Source organism: Nannospalax galili, unplaced genomic scaffold (genome assembly GCF_000622305.1).
Source record: "Nannospalax galili isolate Female #2095 unplaced genomic scaffold, S.galili_v1.0 scaffold1109, whole genome shotgun sequence".
Lineage (NCBI taxonomy): Eukaryota > Metazoa > Chordata > Mammalia > Rodentia > Spalacidae > Nannospalax > Nannospalax galili.
Window position 1 is genome coordinate 220,382 of NW_008359787.1, and position 16,245 is coordinate 236,626.

At 39.7% G+C, this 16,245-nt stretch overlaps 1 protein-coding gene across 3 annotated transcripts in view; it reads right to left on the minus strand.

Annotated features, from left to right (window-relative positions):
* The window catches only part of Intu (inturned planar cell polarity protein), a 124,653-nt gene that overhangs the window by 4,008 nt on the left and 104,400 nt on the right, over positions 1–16,245 (minus strand). For all 3 annotated transcript variants that reach the window (XR_003847902.1, XM_029558974.1, XM_008823687.3), the window contains 4 exons: positions 10,246–10,719; positions 8,577–8,674; positions 5,980–6,169; positions 457–614 (listed from right to left, as the gene is read on the minus strand). Coding sequence is in view for 2 of the 3 variants with exons in the window: in XM_029558974.1 (XP_029414834.1) it covers positions 457–614; positions 5,980–6,169; positions 8,577–8,674; positions 10,246–10,719 (920 nt within the window). In the remaining variant the exon portion in view is untranslated. The remainder of the gene's footprint in view (positions 1–456; positions 615–5,979; positions 6,170–8,576; positions 8,675–10,245; positions 10,720–16,245) is intronic.

Here is a 16,245-nt window from a genome sequence, read left to right on the forward strand (position 1 = left end):
ACAGACAAGGTTCTTTGATAAAATCCAAAATACCTCCACCCAAATTATCCTCTCTTATCCCCTTTGGAAGAATGAGAGGTATTCAGCAAATAAAAAACTTAAAAATTTATTAAAAATATAACAGCTTGATTTATAATCCCAAGTTAACACTTTTAAAAACTTAGATTTTTTTTTATGTGTATGAGTGTTTAGCCTGCATGTATGTAAGTGCACCTGTGTGTACAGTACCTGCAGAGGCCAGAAGAGGGTGTCAGATCCCTCAGAACTGGAGTTATGGGTGGTTGTTAGTATGTGAATGCTGGGAACTGAACCCAGGTCCTCTGCAAGTACTGCTAGTGCTCTTAGCTGTTGAGTCATCTCTCCAGCTCACCATGCTAATACTTTACATCACCCCTGCTGCTTTTTTCTCATTTTTCTAACATTTTACTTACATTCAAATACTCTTTTCTTACTTACCCTACTACCCAGTAAGCCATAACTGGCGGTGCTTTTTTCTGGTCAGTCCAGTTTTCAGGTGTGCATTCAAACAAGACACCATGTTCTTTCACAGGGGTGAGAGAAGATGCTGAACTTGTAAAATTGGAATGATCTTCACCATTTAGTGCTTTATTTTTCTGTAAATTAATAGCTGCTGTTAGTATTAACTGGTATTAACAGTGTTACTTTAAAATGTTACTGTGCTGGGAATGTAGCTCAGTGCTTGCTTAGTATTTACAAAGCCCTGGATTCAACACCCAGAACTGGGGATAGAAAAGGAAAAATAAAATGAGAAAATGTCTTCACATAAGTAGCTGAACTGGCTGATTCCAATATGTAGAGGCCTGCAGGGTCATTCCCCCCTTTCCTGCATGAAAATTCCTACCCTTGCTCAATATTTAGTTTAAATATTAAGTATTAAGACTTCATAGGCACAGGGAAAGACTATAAGCTTTCCTTGCAGGCAGAGATGAAGTACTATTCCTTTCGAAGGCCTTCTTTTCCTCCCTCCCTCCCTCCCTCCCTCCCTCCCTCCCTCCCTCCCTGCCTTGTTCCTCCTTCCTTCTTTCTTTCATTTTTAAAGCACAGGGTCTCTCTGTAGTTCCAGTTGGCTTGGAACTCACTATGTAGGTCAGGCCGGCCTTGATCTCACAGAGATCTGCTTGCCTCTCTCTGTCTCCCAAGTGCTGGAATTACAGGCTTGTGTCACCATGAACACTGTTTTTGGTTTTGGGTCTTTTTTGAGACAGGGTCTTATATGTAGCTCTGGCTGGCCTGGAACTGGTCTCAAATTGGCTATCTTCCTTTTCTTTCTGAGTTTTTCTTTAATGTGTTCTCTGTGTGTCTGTGTGTGTATATGTGTGCACATGTGATCAGGTACCCAAGGAGGCCAGAAAAATGTCAGATCTCCAGGAGCTGGACTCTCAGGTCATTGTGAGCTGCCTGATGTGGGTGGCAAGAGCTGAGTTCCAGTTCTCTGTAAGAGCAACAAGTGCTCTTAACTACTGAGCCATCTCTCCAGTCCCTATTAATTAATTAATTAATTAATTAATATTTTGAGGCAGTGTCCCACTATATACCCCTGGTTGTTTGAAACTCATGAAACTCACTATGTAGATTAGGCTAGTCTTAAACTTGTGGTGATCCACCTGCCTCTGCCTCCTGAGTACTAGGATTAAAGTTGTGGGCCAAAATGCCCAGTCTTATTTTTGTATTTTATAAAAGCAGTAGTGCTTGAACGTAGGCACTTAAGTGCAAATATATGAATAAAAGCTTCTCTAATAAAAGATGAGGTTGTAGCTAAGAGAGCTATAGCCCTATGTTGGCTATGTAAGTAGTACTTATGAAGCCCTGGGATTCTATTCCCAGTAAAACAAACACAGACACACAGACACAGTCACACACAGACACACAGACACACAGACACACAGACACACACACACACACACACACACACACACACATGGAGTGGGCAGTTTTTAAAAGATTCAGTAATTCAGTAATTAAGCCAAACATGGTGGCACACACCTTTTATTTTTTTTTTATCTTTTTGAGACAGGGTCTCCCTGTAGCTTCAGCTGGCCTGGAACTCACTATGTAGACCAGGCTGGTCTTGAACTTAGAGATCCGCCTGCCTCTGCCTCCCGTGTGTTGGGGTTAAAGGCATGCACCACCTTTAATCCCAGCATTTGGAAGGCAGAGGCTGGTGGATTTCTGTGAGACTGAGGCCCACATAGTGAGTTTCAGGCTAGCTGGAGCTATATAACAAGACCTTTCTGTCTTAAGAAAAAAGATTCTGTAATTAACCTAACCTAAAGCACATATATTTAAAGTAGTTTTTTCACTTCCATGATGCACAATGTCTAAATTTCAGATTTATTACAGCATTAGCACTGGGTGTGGTGGTGTACACCTATCAATCCCAGTATTTGGGAAACTGAGACAGGAGGAATACCAGTTCAAGGCCAGTTTGGGCTACACAGAAAGACTTTGCCTCAGACAAAACAAAACAAAAAACAAAGCAAAACAAAACAGAACAAAAACCAAGCAAGTAAACAAAGTTTTAGCAAAACAATAACAGACATAGAATTGAGACTTGTCCTAAATTTCTTTTCTGCCTCTTTGATAACAAACTAACCCAAAGAAACTTAGGGGAAGAAAGGGTTTATTTCAGTTTACAGGTTATAGTCCATCATTGAGGGAAGTCAGTCAGGAACTCAAGTGGCTTTCCATGCCTTCAAAACCAGTACCAAGTAGTTGACTCTTACACATTGCCAAGTTCTAGCTACCAGCTTGAGATGTAGCCTTGGACTCCAGGACTATAGTTTCTGTGTGCTGATGATGAGGGAATACACCCCGTAAGAGTTTATCTCAATGATGATTGATCCCTTATTCTTGACCATAGCTAATTCTTCAGCCCCAGAATAACCAACACAGATTCTTAACCCAAAATATCACACAAACAGCCCTGAAAGTCTTTGCTTTCCTCTGAAACTTCACAAGCCATGCCTTAGTTGTCTACATTTCTTTCAGCATTTTTATTTTCCAAACTCCCATGGAATGGCTCATTAAACTCTGAGCACTCAACAGCTTTTCCAGCTCAATGTTCCAATTGCTTCCACAATTCTTCCTCAAAACAAAGTGGTCAGTTCTACCACAGTAATACCCGACTTTTCCTGGTAACAAATTCTATTCTAATTTCCCTTCTCTGCAGTGATAAAACACTCTGACCCAAAGCAATTTGGGATTGAAAGGGTTTATTTCAGCATATACTTCCAGATCATAATAGTGGGGTCATTCTTGCTGTTGTCTCTTGAAATTGTTTATATAATTCATCAAGAAGTCCTTTTGATTCATCTTCCAGTACATATCCAGCATTTAGATGCCACTAACATCTCTTGCTTTGAGGATTTTAATAGCCTCCTAACTGGTCCCTGCTTCCATCCTTATTAACTGACAGACCAATTTCTAAAGAGGACCCAAAAATTCTTTAAAAACTAATGATTATATCCCTTCTCTACTGGAAAGTGTGCAAGAAGGCTCCATTTCTTATAGAAAGAAATCCTTATCATAACCACCTAGGCCATGTATGACCTTAGTTACCTTAGTGATCTTATCTCTTGAACCTGGGACACTCACTCCAGAGCTCCCAGCCCCTCCAACTCTGCAGCTGTCCTGCACTTGCTGTCCCTCTGTCAAAAGCTGTGCCTTCCAGACAGCCACATAGCTCTCTCCCTCACTTCATTCATGTCTTCACAAATGGCTTGATGTGACCAGAGGGACCTTGTAAAATAGTAACCTCTACCACTCAGCCTTCCATGTTTATTATTGTTCTGGTTTGTTTCTTCATTGCTGTGACAAAACACTCTGACCAGTACCAACTTGGGGAGGAAAGGGTTTATTTATCTTACATCTCCCGGGTCACAGTTCATCGGGGAGCCCAAGGTAGGAACTCAGGGCAGGAACCTGGAATCAGGAGCTGGAGTACAGGCCATGGAGGAATGCTGCTTACTGGCTTGCTCCCCTGGCCCCTGCTCAACCTGCTTTCTTATGCTACATAGGCCCACTTGCCCAGGGGTGGCACCACCCACAGTGGGCTGGGCGCTCCCACATCACTCATCAAGAAGATGCCCCTCAGACATGGCCACAGGCCAGTCCAATAGAGGCAATTGCCCAATTGAGGCTCCCTCAACCCAGGTGTATCAAGTTGACACTAAAGCTATTCAGCACAATTATTCTCTTGACACTTATTTTACTGGACATACTATTTGCTAATTTATTTATCTCCAGCATTAGAAAACAGGCTTCAGGGATGGGATTTAGTATGTTTCATTTCCTAGTGCATAGAATAGTGTCTAGTGATTAATGGGTACCTCAATATTTAATATGAGAAATACCAGTTGTTACTAAATATAATCAAATAAGTTAATGATATATTCCCTTAGAGCATCAACCAGTGTGTTAATGTGGGAAGGAAAAGCCTAAGAACCCAAAGCACAAAGGGTATCCTGGTCAAACATAATGCTTTTGCTAATAACAATGTCTGAGAACTTGAAGAAGTCTTATAAGATAGACTTTTAGTATTGAATGGGCCCTGAGAAGTGATATCATCTAGCCAGATCACTTGACAAGCTGAGGAAACAGGAAAAAGTCAAGGCTTAGGATGTGGCTCTTCACTCCCAGCCCAATGTTCTACTTTTAAACCCAAGTTTTTCACAAAATTGGTATGTTAGATACATTACAATTGTCTTCAAAGTTACTTCTGGAAGGATGTCAGACCAGCTAAAAGTAAACCTCTCCCTCCTTCTCTCCTTCTTCCTTAGCTTCCTCTCTCCCTTCCTTCTTCCCTCCCTCCATTCCCTTCTCCTCCCTTAAAAAAAGATTCAAGTGACTAAGGAGGCCAAATGGCATCAGATGCCCTGAAGTCAGAATTATAGGCAGTTGTAAGTCACTTGATATGGGTACTAGGAATGGAAACCTGGTCCTCTACAAGAGTAGTAGTACGTGTTCTTAATTGCTGAGTCATATCTCCAGCCCTTCTCTTTTTTTGGGATAGGATCTCATGAAGTCTAGGCTGGTCTTGGACTTGCTATGAGGCTGAAGATGACCTTGAGTTTCTAATCCTCCTGCCTTCAACTCCTGAGTGCTAGGATTTACAGGTACGTATCACCACACCAAGTTTACTCAGTGCTAGGGACGGAATTCAGGACTTCCTTTAGGAAAGCATTCTATGTGAACTGACCTACATCCCTAACCCTGAATCTCTGTATGTTTGTCTTAATAAAATTTTTCCCTATCATCAAAACAAACTAATTGATCTTTTTCATTTGTTTTGTTTTGTGAGACTGGGTTTCACTATATAGCCCTGGCTGGCCTGGAACTCACTATGTAGACCAGGCTGGCCTGGAACTCACAGAGATCCACCTGCTTTTGCCTCCTAAGTGCTGGAATTAATGGTATGTGCTACTATGGCTGGCCTAATTGACCTTTTAGTTATATATATTACTGTTTTTCATTAGGTGCAGCATTAACTGAAATTTCACTGAAAAAAACTAGCAATCAGTTAACAAACTGTGCTAAAACATCTGCATGCTGTGTCCACAACTCTAACCTATTATGTTCACTAATTCCTCTCACTGGTTAATGAATACTTGAAGAATTATTAGTTATTTAAGGAATAAAATTGATAGATGTTAATGATCAAGTAATGGTAATGGTTAAATCACAGATATCAAACATGAGAGGTTATCTGATTTTATAAACTATCACATTTTACTTTGCTATAGAAAATCTAGGTCCACCATTTTCAGAAATAATATTCCAGGATATATAACTCAGTGTTACAAAAAAGATATGAGGTTAAGTATCATAGTACAATCCTTTTGACCCAGAAATTATATTGGCTAACGTTAAAATGAAACAATTAAATAAAACACTGCTGGTCATGTTGACTATACAGTAGAGAGAGCTGATATTGGCAGAAGACTGTATTTAATTATTTACCTCTTCCACCAATGTCTGTTGGAAAATTGCACGAATGGAAAGACAACACTGATGGAAATTCTTTATTAGCTGAGAGTGGAGGGAGCCGCTGAGCTGTGCCACCTCTTCATGGGTGGGAGCAATGAAGATGCCTTGCACTGTCTCTAAAGCAACATAGTGGAAGAGTGTATTCTCAGGTCCAGATGTCAATCTTGAAAAGAAGACACAGAGAAGGAAGTTTAAGTAAATGCAAAAGTATTGTTTCATTTTAAATTCTGTAGTGTTCTCAGAAGGTTTTACGTACAAAATAATATTAGTAGCACAATCAGGGAAGGGAAACTGGACCAAACATTTAGTTCCTTGTCCTTAACTAAAGTACATGTTAGGCTATCGTTAATTCCCTTAACAGAGACAAATAGCACAAGCTCTGAAAGAATACACACCAATTTATTTGCAAGGAACTTAATTGTCTCTTTACTAAACAAACAAAATTGGCTTTGGCCCCCTTTTACCATGACTGGTAATGAATAACTCAGCTGATGCCGGGGTGAGCTCTCAACTAGAGTAACAATTATCAGCTTAGAGGCAGAACACATGTATCTTCCAGCAAGCTAAACACATTGTTCAACAATGTTTAACTCCTTTACATGACAGTAAAATTGATGATCCTGAAGAAATATAAAATGATTAGCAATTAAAAAGTTGAACGAATACTCTATATCATTGTGCTAATAACTGATAATATTCTACTTATTATTACACTCTTCCTTATTGTCTGTATTCTCTTATTATTTTCACTTTTTCTTTGCTTCCTCAGCTTTTCCTCCCATATTTAATCTCAGGTTAGCAGAACCTATAAATTTTATTAAGTTAATTACTAAATGGAAGACAAGGGTTTTGTCAAGGGGCTTCAGGATACCTATAAAAAGTTTCATTCAAAATTACTTGCTTAAAAACTTTGCCTATTAAAAATTAAACATTCACATGTGGAAGCATTAAATACCAAATTTTGATACATTTTATTTTCAGAGCATTATTTTATATAGATACGTTTTATCTTATTTTTGCCTTAACTGCAGAAAAAAGTACTTCTTGGCAACTCTGTGTTTTACACACTTAGACTTTAAAAATGTTTCACTGATAAGGTGACAGTTATACACTCTTTTGTGTATCTGAATTCTATTTCTAGATGTCTAATTGCTTAAGGAAAGTCTGTAGTTCATTTTGTAACTCTAGCTGGGCCCACACAACAACATCAAAATTAAGTAACAGGTATGAAGACTCAGGCAGACCAGGTTGCTAGCCACACAATGAATGTTCAACAAGAAGTGACTATGTGGGGCTAGGAGATAGTTCAGTTGGTAAAGTTGCTGGCCTTGAAGCAAGAGGACCTAAATTTGAACTCCAGAACGCATGGAAAAAAACTAGGTATGGTGGTATGTACTTGCAACCCTACTACTGGGTAGGTGAAGACAGGCAGATCCCTGTGACTCACTAGCCACTAACTTAGCTTATTTGGTGAAACTCCAGGTCAGTGAGAGACCCTGTCTCAAAAAATAAGGTAGGCAGTTCCTCAGGAATGACAACTATGGTTGTTATCTGGCCTCTACATGCATGCATACACATGTGCATCTGCACACACACAAGCACATATGCACACAGAGACACACACTAACAAATGACTATATAACACTTCATAAGGTAATTATATATTCTGTCTTGTCTTTACCTCAAAATTCCTTACTCAATGTAAGTTTGATGTTTTACCTATTTGTTACAGGACCAGCTCAGCTCCTAGGACCCAGACTGAGAGGAAGATGCACAGGGAGAAGTTAGTGGGGAATGCTCCATGAAACTACAGCTGAGGGGTGTGTGACAGAAGCAGAGTGTGTCAGAGAGAGAAAGTGAACTGTGCTGCAGTTACCACAGAGGTCTTGCATCTACCAGCTGGAGGTAGGAAGCTTGGAAGGCCTTCCAGAGTTGTCTTGAATTCAGGCAAAGGGCCAAGCCTTTGCTCTCATCTACTGTCATTAGTAGTGGGCTAGTCTAAGCAGTAAGACATTATTAGCTATCATTCCCAAGCACTGGGCTTTGATGACTGGGCATGCACCAGAGTCTAAGATTAGTTTTTAAACTATAATTTAAAAGTTAAAAATACAAAAAGGAAGTTATCCGTGGGCGAGAGGTAGAGGGGCTTTCACATTTTGAAATACTACTTTGAGTGTTTTTAATCTCTTAAAATAGGAATATGGGAGCTGGAGAGATGGCTTTCAGAGAACCTAGGTTCAATTCTCAGCACCTACATGGCGGCCAACAATCATCCATAACTCCAGTTCCAGGGGATCCAACACCCTCTTCTGACCCCTGAGGGCACTGCACAATACAAGTGCACCCACCTACATGTAGGCATAACACTTACACACATAAAAAATAAAAATAACAAAATATAAAAATGTTCATCTCCCCAAATGTGTGATTAAATGTTAAAGAAATATATAAATACTAAATCAGATCCACAAGCTATATCATAATTATACATATTGAATCATCTGCACATTCTCATTATAAAACATCCTCAAAGATGAGTTTAAGTAAAAAAAATGCTAGAAGTTTCTTACTTCATTGTGTTATATACTTCTAATTCTTTTTCTGAAAGTTCCCTTTTCAAATTTCCCAAATGAAATGGATTTGGAAGGATCGACTTCTTCTTAGTGACCTGGAAAACAGTTAAGTTAATCAGTTTGTATCTAAGAATAGAACCAGACAGCAAAGATGATTGAAAAATTAAAACACTTCTAAGAGAGCTATTTTACAATGCTTCCTTTAAATATTTTTATGCTAATTTATATCTCTTGGCTTACCCTTTACTAAGGAAGATCCCAGGGTAAGGTAAGGGAGGGCAAGTGAAAACTCCCCACCATAGCAATTACCAAATTTACATGTAAGTATATTTGTCTTCCTCCCTATAGCCTGTACTTCTCAAGGTAATGGATCTATGTCTTAGTTGTCTTAGTCACTTTATATTTCTTTTGTGTGGCATCACCCTTGATCCTTAGTAGGTATTTAATATACATTTGTTGAATGGCTAAATATTTTAAAATATACTTTATTATTTTTATTTTATGTGTATGAGTGTATTGCATGCATGTATGTGAGTGCACCTGTGTTGTGCAGTGCCATGGAGGTCAGAAGAAGGCTTTAGATTCCACTGGAGCTGGAGTTAAGGACAGTTTGTAGCTGCCAGTATGAGTGTTTTGCCTGCATCCACGTAGTGCAATGCCCACGGAGGCCAGAAGAGGACATTAGATCCCCTGGAACTGGAGTTATGGACATTGTTAGCTGCCACGTGGGTGCTGGGAAAAGATTCCATGTCCTCTGCAAGAGTAGCCAGTGCTCTTAACTGCTGAGTCATTTCTCCAGCCCTGAATGGCTGAATCTTAAAGGTCAATTTGATTTCTCATGGGAGCTGTTCAAACCTTTGTTATAAATAAATCTATTCAAATTCCTTTATACTGTGTTTCCTACTAATTTCACCATCTGAGATAAGGAGTTACAGCTATGGTGTGTGCACTTCCTGAGTATTCCATTCAGGACTCCAACATCATCCAGCTGCTTGGGTCTAAGAGAGGGAATCTATGCTTGTGCATGCCATGCCACTCAGAAGCACAGACTTCACTGGTGCCCATTTTCAGTGCCTTGTCTGGCATCAGCTCCATCCACCCAGATAGCAAGTTTCAAATATGCCTAGAGAGACATCAGGATCAGGACAGTAAGTGCAAAGCTCCTGAGGGTGTTGACTTTGCCAGTTATTAGATATTGATGGTACATATTACCATGGGTGGAAAAATAATCAAGAAAAACGATTGCCTCAAGTACGAACATATTCGTTGTTTTATAGCCACACTTTAATGTTTGTGGCCATCATATAAGTACAGATTAAAAAACATTTAGCTATAAAAAAATAGGTGTTTCCACCTGAGCACCCATTCTGATGTATTTTTGCTAAATATTTTAGTCAGATTAGCCTTGAAAATGCCCCAAAGCTAGGATGCTCTGTTATTATTGTGAACAAAGAAAAGACTGATGCATGTGAACAGCAAGACGAAAGCTTCTCTCCCTGGAAGCACTGTGAAATGAATGTCCTAGATATCAAGGGGTTCCTGTGTTGGTACTTGATATTTCTTCTTTTTCAGGTTCTAGGCCTTTGGTTTGACAATGATGGCTAAAACAGTCACTAATTCAAACAAGGACTAGTGTTACAAAATCCACACTTGAATGAACACAAACCTTAAGCAAAGCCCCACTATCTTCTGAGCCATCATATTCTCTCTGCTTTTGTACCACATCTGGGGTAGTGTGTGGGCTAAGCCCAACACCGGCTTCATCTTCATAACTAGGCTCCCATCCTCCACTGCTCTGGGAAGGATTGGGTTTCCGTGTCTTGAAGGAATAATCACCAAAAAAGGCTCGTCGGCATGTTGGTGAGGTTGCTGCTTTGGAAGTCCCCTGAAGCCTATTAAGGACAGGTGAAGTGGTCAGACTATCTGCTTTTTCACGCGGTACAGCAAGGAACCAGTCAGCAGAAGACAAAGAGGGCCCTGGAGATGTGGCTAGCTGTTCATCTATGCGTGAATCTACTCCTTCTAGCTGATGAAGAGTTGTTCTGACCTGATCCACATATATACAATCTGGACCAGGATTCCCAGTAGCTTTGGATGTGCAGCCTCCAGCTTCTAACAGCACACACAACATATAATGTCTCTGTAAAGGAAGATTGACACAGGTTCATTACCATGAAAATATGTATAATATGTACATATTAGCTGGTAAATACTAAAGGCATGTGGGAATATGGCAAATGCTCATGTAGTGATTTAGTAAAAATTCCTCTGTCTTCTTTGTTATTACCAAAGCTTCTTGATCCAGAATGAAAACAATCTCACATTGTTTTATTTTGATATATCCCCAATCACTTCTCTTAGTATACAGAATTTCCCAAGGTAACTTTCAAATACCCCAATTATCAGCAGTTTTTTTATTTACAGTTTTTCTTCTTCTTCTTATAAATTATTTGGAGACAAGTCCTATGTGGCCCAGCTGAAACTTAAACCTTTCATCCTCCTACCTCAACTTTCAAGTGCTGGTATTATAAGGGTCATCACCATGCAAAGCTTGAATTTATATTGTTTCATGGCTTCTATATTCCAAAACAAGCCAAAGGATAAAACGACCACAGGAAGGGATCGTTAGACCCTGCTAAAACTGTACACAGCATTTTACTAATATTTCTTCAGGAATATTAAATTGATACAAAGGAAAAAGAATAAAGGTGGGTGTAACATTTTCTTCAATGCAAGTATTTGATGTATTCGTACTCATAAATGGGCATGTTTGTCTATTTAGAAAGTAAGGAGATTGGGGTCAAAAGGCAGAGAATAAGTGTCAGTGAAGTGTGCAGTCACAAATGGGACATCTATATTATCCCCCCACCCCAAGGAGCAGAGACCATCACCGAAGAGGAGGCAGAAAGATGAGAAGAGTCAGAAGTTGGTGAAGACCAGAGTGAAACAGTTTCTTCTGGACATGACAGGACTGCTGCACTCAGGAATTCACAGCACCTGTGGTTGCGTGCACAAGATCAAGCTGGTCAGTATTCTAGCAGGGTTCATGAGCCCTCTACCTCTACCTGAGGAGCTATGGACAGCTGATGGCTTCTGGGGGAGGGAGAGTATGTTTTCTTTAAGAACAAAGCTCCTGGTAGGAAGACCAGGCTCTAGTAAATGGCCCCACACCCTGGAGACTATATGGGCATCACAAATTGGGTTCAATGGGTTATTTAAAACAACAAAAAAACCCCCACAAAGTTGGGGAGGTAGGGAAGTGGGGGTTGATGGGGAGGAGTGGGGGTAACTATGACCAAAATACATTGTATGAAATTCTCAAAGAATTAATATGAAAATCCAGAGAGGTTAAGAAACTAATAAATGGCCACGGGTGGGGTGGGGGTGGGGTGGCTTCCTGAGAGTGGAGGTAGAATGCAGTGATATAAAGGGTGGAAAGGGAATAACAGGGTAGGCAGTGTCAAAGGGGGTGGGAAATTGGAGGGTGGGGTAGAGGAGGGAGCATTTGGAGGAGGGATAACTAACACTAAAGGCTTTAGAAAAAGCCAATGGAGTTCTGACCTCCATCTTGTGGTGGCTTGGATCTCAGCACACAGTGAGAGAGTGCTCAGTTCTGGCCTCATGGCCTCTCTCTGACAGAGGGGCTGAGAGGCCCCGATCCTGCCTCCCAGTGGTGGTGAGTGTCCTCTAATTGCACCACACCCATCCCTCTACCTGGGATTTCAAGAGGCACCTCCCAAGGCCCCAGGACAGATCTGGCTTTGGTAGGCAAAGGCTGAGATCCTAGCAGACAGCCTGAAAGAGTGGGTTCCAACCTTCACTGGTATAGCAGCTCTTATCTCATCAGACTGCCAGAGAGAGCAGAGTTCTGGCCTTCCTCACACCTCTCTCTGACAGAGGGGCTGAGCAGGCAGGGGACTGCCTGAGAGCCCCAGGATCCTGCCTCCACGTGGTGGTGAGCTTCCCCTAATTGTGCCATACCCATCCCCCTACCTGGGATTTCATGAGGCCCTTCCCAAGGCCCCAGGGCAGATCTGGATTTGGTAGGCTAAGGCTGAGATCCTAGAAGACAACCTGAGAGGGTAGACTGCCTGATAGCACCCAGATCCTGCCTCCACTTGGTGAAGGAAGCCTGAGTGTACCTGACTGGATCCTGAATTGGGCTTCCCTGGGTACTCCTGAATAGTTGATCTGAAGCCATCAGTTCCCAACAAATTAAACCTGAGAGAACCTGAACCCTGTACCAACCAGCTTTACATAACCAATAAAAAAAGGATCTAGGCATCCCAATAATACAAACAGAAGCATACTTCAACTTAATTCTCATATCAGAATTATAAACAATGAAAGAAATTCACATACCCAGATCACAATGAAAGAATAAAATGGAAAGCCAAAACACTATGTCCCCACAAAACTCCACCAATCCTGTAGAAGAGTTCTACAAGGAGAATCCTCTAGAGATAACCCAGGACACTGAATTTAAAAGAACAATCATAAACATGATCAAGGAATTCAACGAATTTAAAGAAGACACGAAAAAACAAATCAAAGAGCTAAAAGAAGATAAGAATAAACTTCTGAATGAATTCACAAAAGAGAGAGAAACATTGAAGAAAACTCAGGCAGAAATGAAGAAGGAAGTGCAAAACTCAATAAGCCAACTTTAAACAACAGGGGAAAGCCTCACCACTAGAATGAATGAAATGGAAAACAGAATATCAACACTGGAGGATAAAGTTGAAGAACTGGACCACTCAAGCAACAATTATGGAAAATTTAAAAAAATACAGGAATGGAATATGCAAGAGATGTGGAACACCATGAAAAGTCCAAATCTACAGATCGTAGGAATTCAGGTTAATAGTGCTGACCAGATCTTAAACAGGATTATAGAAGAGAATTTCCTGAAATTAAGGAAAGACATCCCCATACAAATACAGTAAGCACACATAGAATACCAAATAGACAGGATCAGAAAAGAAACGCCTCACGACATATCATAGTAAAAACACTAAATATACAGAAGAAAGAGAGAATACTGAGAGCAGCAAAAGAAAAACAACAAGTCACATACAAAGGAAAGTCCATCAGAATTACAGCTGACTTATCAAAGCAAACTATGAAAGCCAGAAGAGCCTGGACCAAGGTATTTCCAGTTCTACATGACAATAGATGTCAGCCCAGAATACTTTACCCAGCAAAAATGTCTATTATAGTTGAGGGGGAAAGAAAAATCTTCCATGACATGAAAAGCCTGAAAGAAGACATGTCCATGAAACCAGCCCTTCAAAGAATACTTGAAGCAATACAGAGAGAGGAGAGAGAAACAATTATACCCCAGGGGCAACGAAAGAAAATAAAGGTATAATTGAGGAAGCACAAAATTAGACAGAGAACACAAACAGCCATTAAAATGATGACAACCAATATACATCTTTCAATAATAACCTTAAATATCTGAACTCCCCAGTCAAAAGACACAGGCTAAGCGAATGGATTAAGAAACAAAATCCATTGCTTTGCTGTCTGCAAGAAACCTATCTCACCTTCAAGGACAGGCACTACCTTAAGGTGAAAGAATGGAAAAGAATATTTCAAGCAAATGGCACTAAGAAACAAGCAGGGGTTGCAATTCTAATGTCTGACAAAATAGACTTCAAACTAAAACTACTCAGAAGAGATATGGAGGGTCACTTCATTCTGATCAAAGGAACAGTTTATCAATAAGATATTAAAATCCTTAAAATATATGTATCAAACTCTGGTGCACTCAAATTCATAAAAACAACACTATAGGACTTTAAGACACAGATTAACCCGAACTCAGTAATAGTAGGGGACTTCAATATCACACTGTCTCCATTAGAAAGGTCAAAGAATAAACAGAGAGACATCTTAATTAAACGTACCATATACCAAATGGACCTAACAGACATCTTTCGAATATTCCACCCAAGCACCAAAGAATACACTTTCTACTCAGCACCCCATGGAACTTTTTCAAAAATTGACCTCATACTGGGCCACAAAATAAACCTCAACAAATACAAGAATATTGAAATAATCCCATACATTCTATCAGACAACAATGCAATAAAACTCAAAATCAACACTGGACAAAGCCCTAGTCACTACACGAACTTGTGGCAATTGAACAACACACTGCTAACTGCTAAACGGGTCAAAAGAGAAATTAAGAAAGAAATAACAGAATTCCTGGAATTCAACAAAAAGGACAGCATAACACAACCTCTGGGACACTTTAAAAGCGGTCCTAAGAGGGAAGTTTATAGCTCTAAGTGCCTACATTAAAAAATAGGAAAGAGCTCAAATAAATGCCTTAACACTTAACACTGCAACTCAAGACCCTGGAAAGGCAAGAACAAATGAAACTTAAACGCAGCAGAAGAGAAGAAATAAGAAAAATAAGAGCAAAAATTAATGAAGTAGAAACAAAGAAAACAATAGAAAGTATCAATGAATCTAAGAGCTGGTCCTTTGAAAAGCTAAACAAGATAGACAGATAACCCAGTTAACCAAAAGAAAGAGTAAGTCCAAGTTAACAAAATCAGAGAAGAAATGGGAAACATCATAACAGACACCAAAAAGACTGTGAAAGATTCAGGCCATTATAAGGGAATATTTTAAAAACCTATGCACTACTAAATTTGAAAATCTAAAAGAAATGGATAGGTATTTAAAAGCATGGGAACCACCAAAGTTAAACCAAGAAAAGATCAACAGTTTAAACAGACCCATATCATATAAGGAAATCGAAACACTAATACAAAATCTCCCAACTAAAAAAAGCCCATGCCCAGATGGATTTACAGCAGAATTCTATCAGACATTTAAAGAAGATCTACATCCAATACTACTTAATTTATTCAAAACTATAGAAACAGAGGGAGAACTCCTAAATTCCTTCTATGAAGCCAGCATCACTCTAATACCAAAGCCAGGTAAAGATACAACCAAAAAGGAAAACTATAGACCTATATCCTTAATGAACATAGATGCAAAAATTCTCAACAAAATACTTGCAAACCTCATACAGACACACATCAAAGAGATCCTTCACCATGACCAAGTAGGCTTTATCCCAGAGATGCAGGGATGGTTCAATATACAGAAGTCAATAAACATCATTACTCATATAAATGGACTCAAAGACAAAACCATATAGTCATCTCAATAGATTCAGAGAAGACTTTTGACAAAATTCAGCATGATTTATGTTCAAAGTCCTAGAGGGAACTGGACTGGAGGGAACATACCTCAACACAATTAAAGCCATATACAACAAACCAACAGCCAACATCATTCTAAATGGAGAAAAACTGGCAGCATTCCCATTAAAATCAAGAACCAGACAAGGATGTCCACTATCTCTACTACTTTTCAATGTAGTGCTTGAAACTCTTGCTAGAGCAATAAGACAGGAGAAGGAAATTAAAGGAGTACTAACTGGAAAAGAAGAGGTCAAACTATCACTTTACAGATGATATGATACCATACCTAAGAGATCCCAAAAATTCCACCAGAAAAGTCCTAGAACTGATCAACACTTTCAGTATAGAGGCAGGTGATAAAATCAATCTACAAAAATCAGTAGCCTTTCTATATACCAATAACAAGCAATTGGAGAAAGAGTACAGGGAAA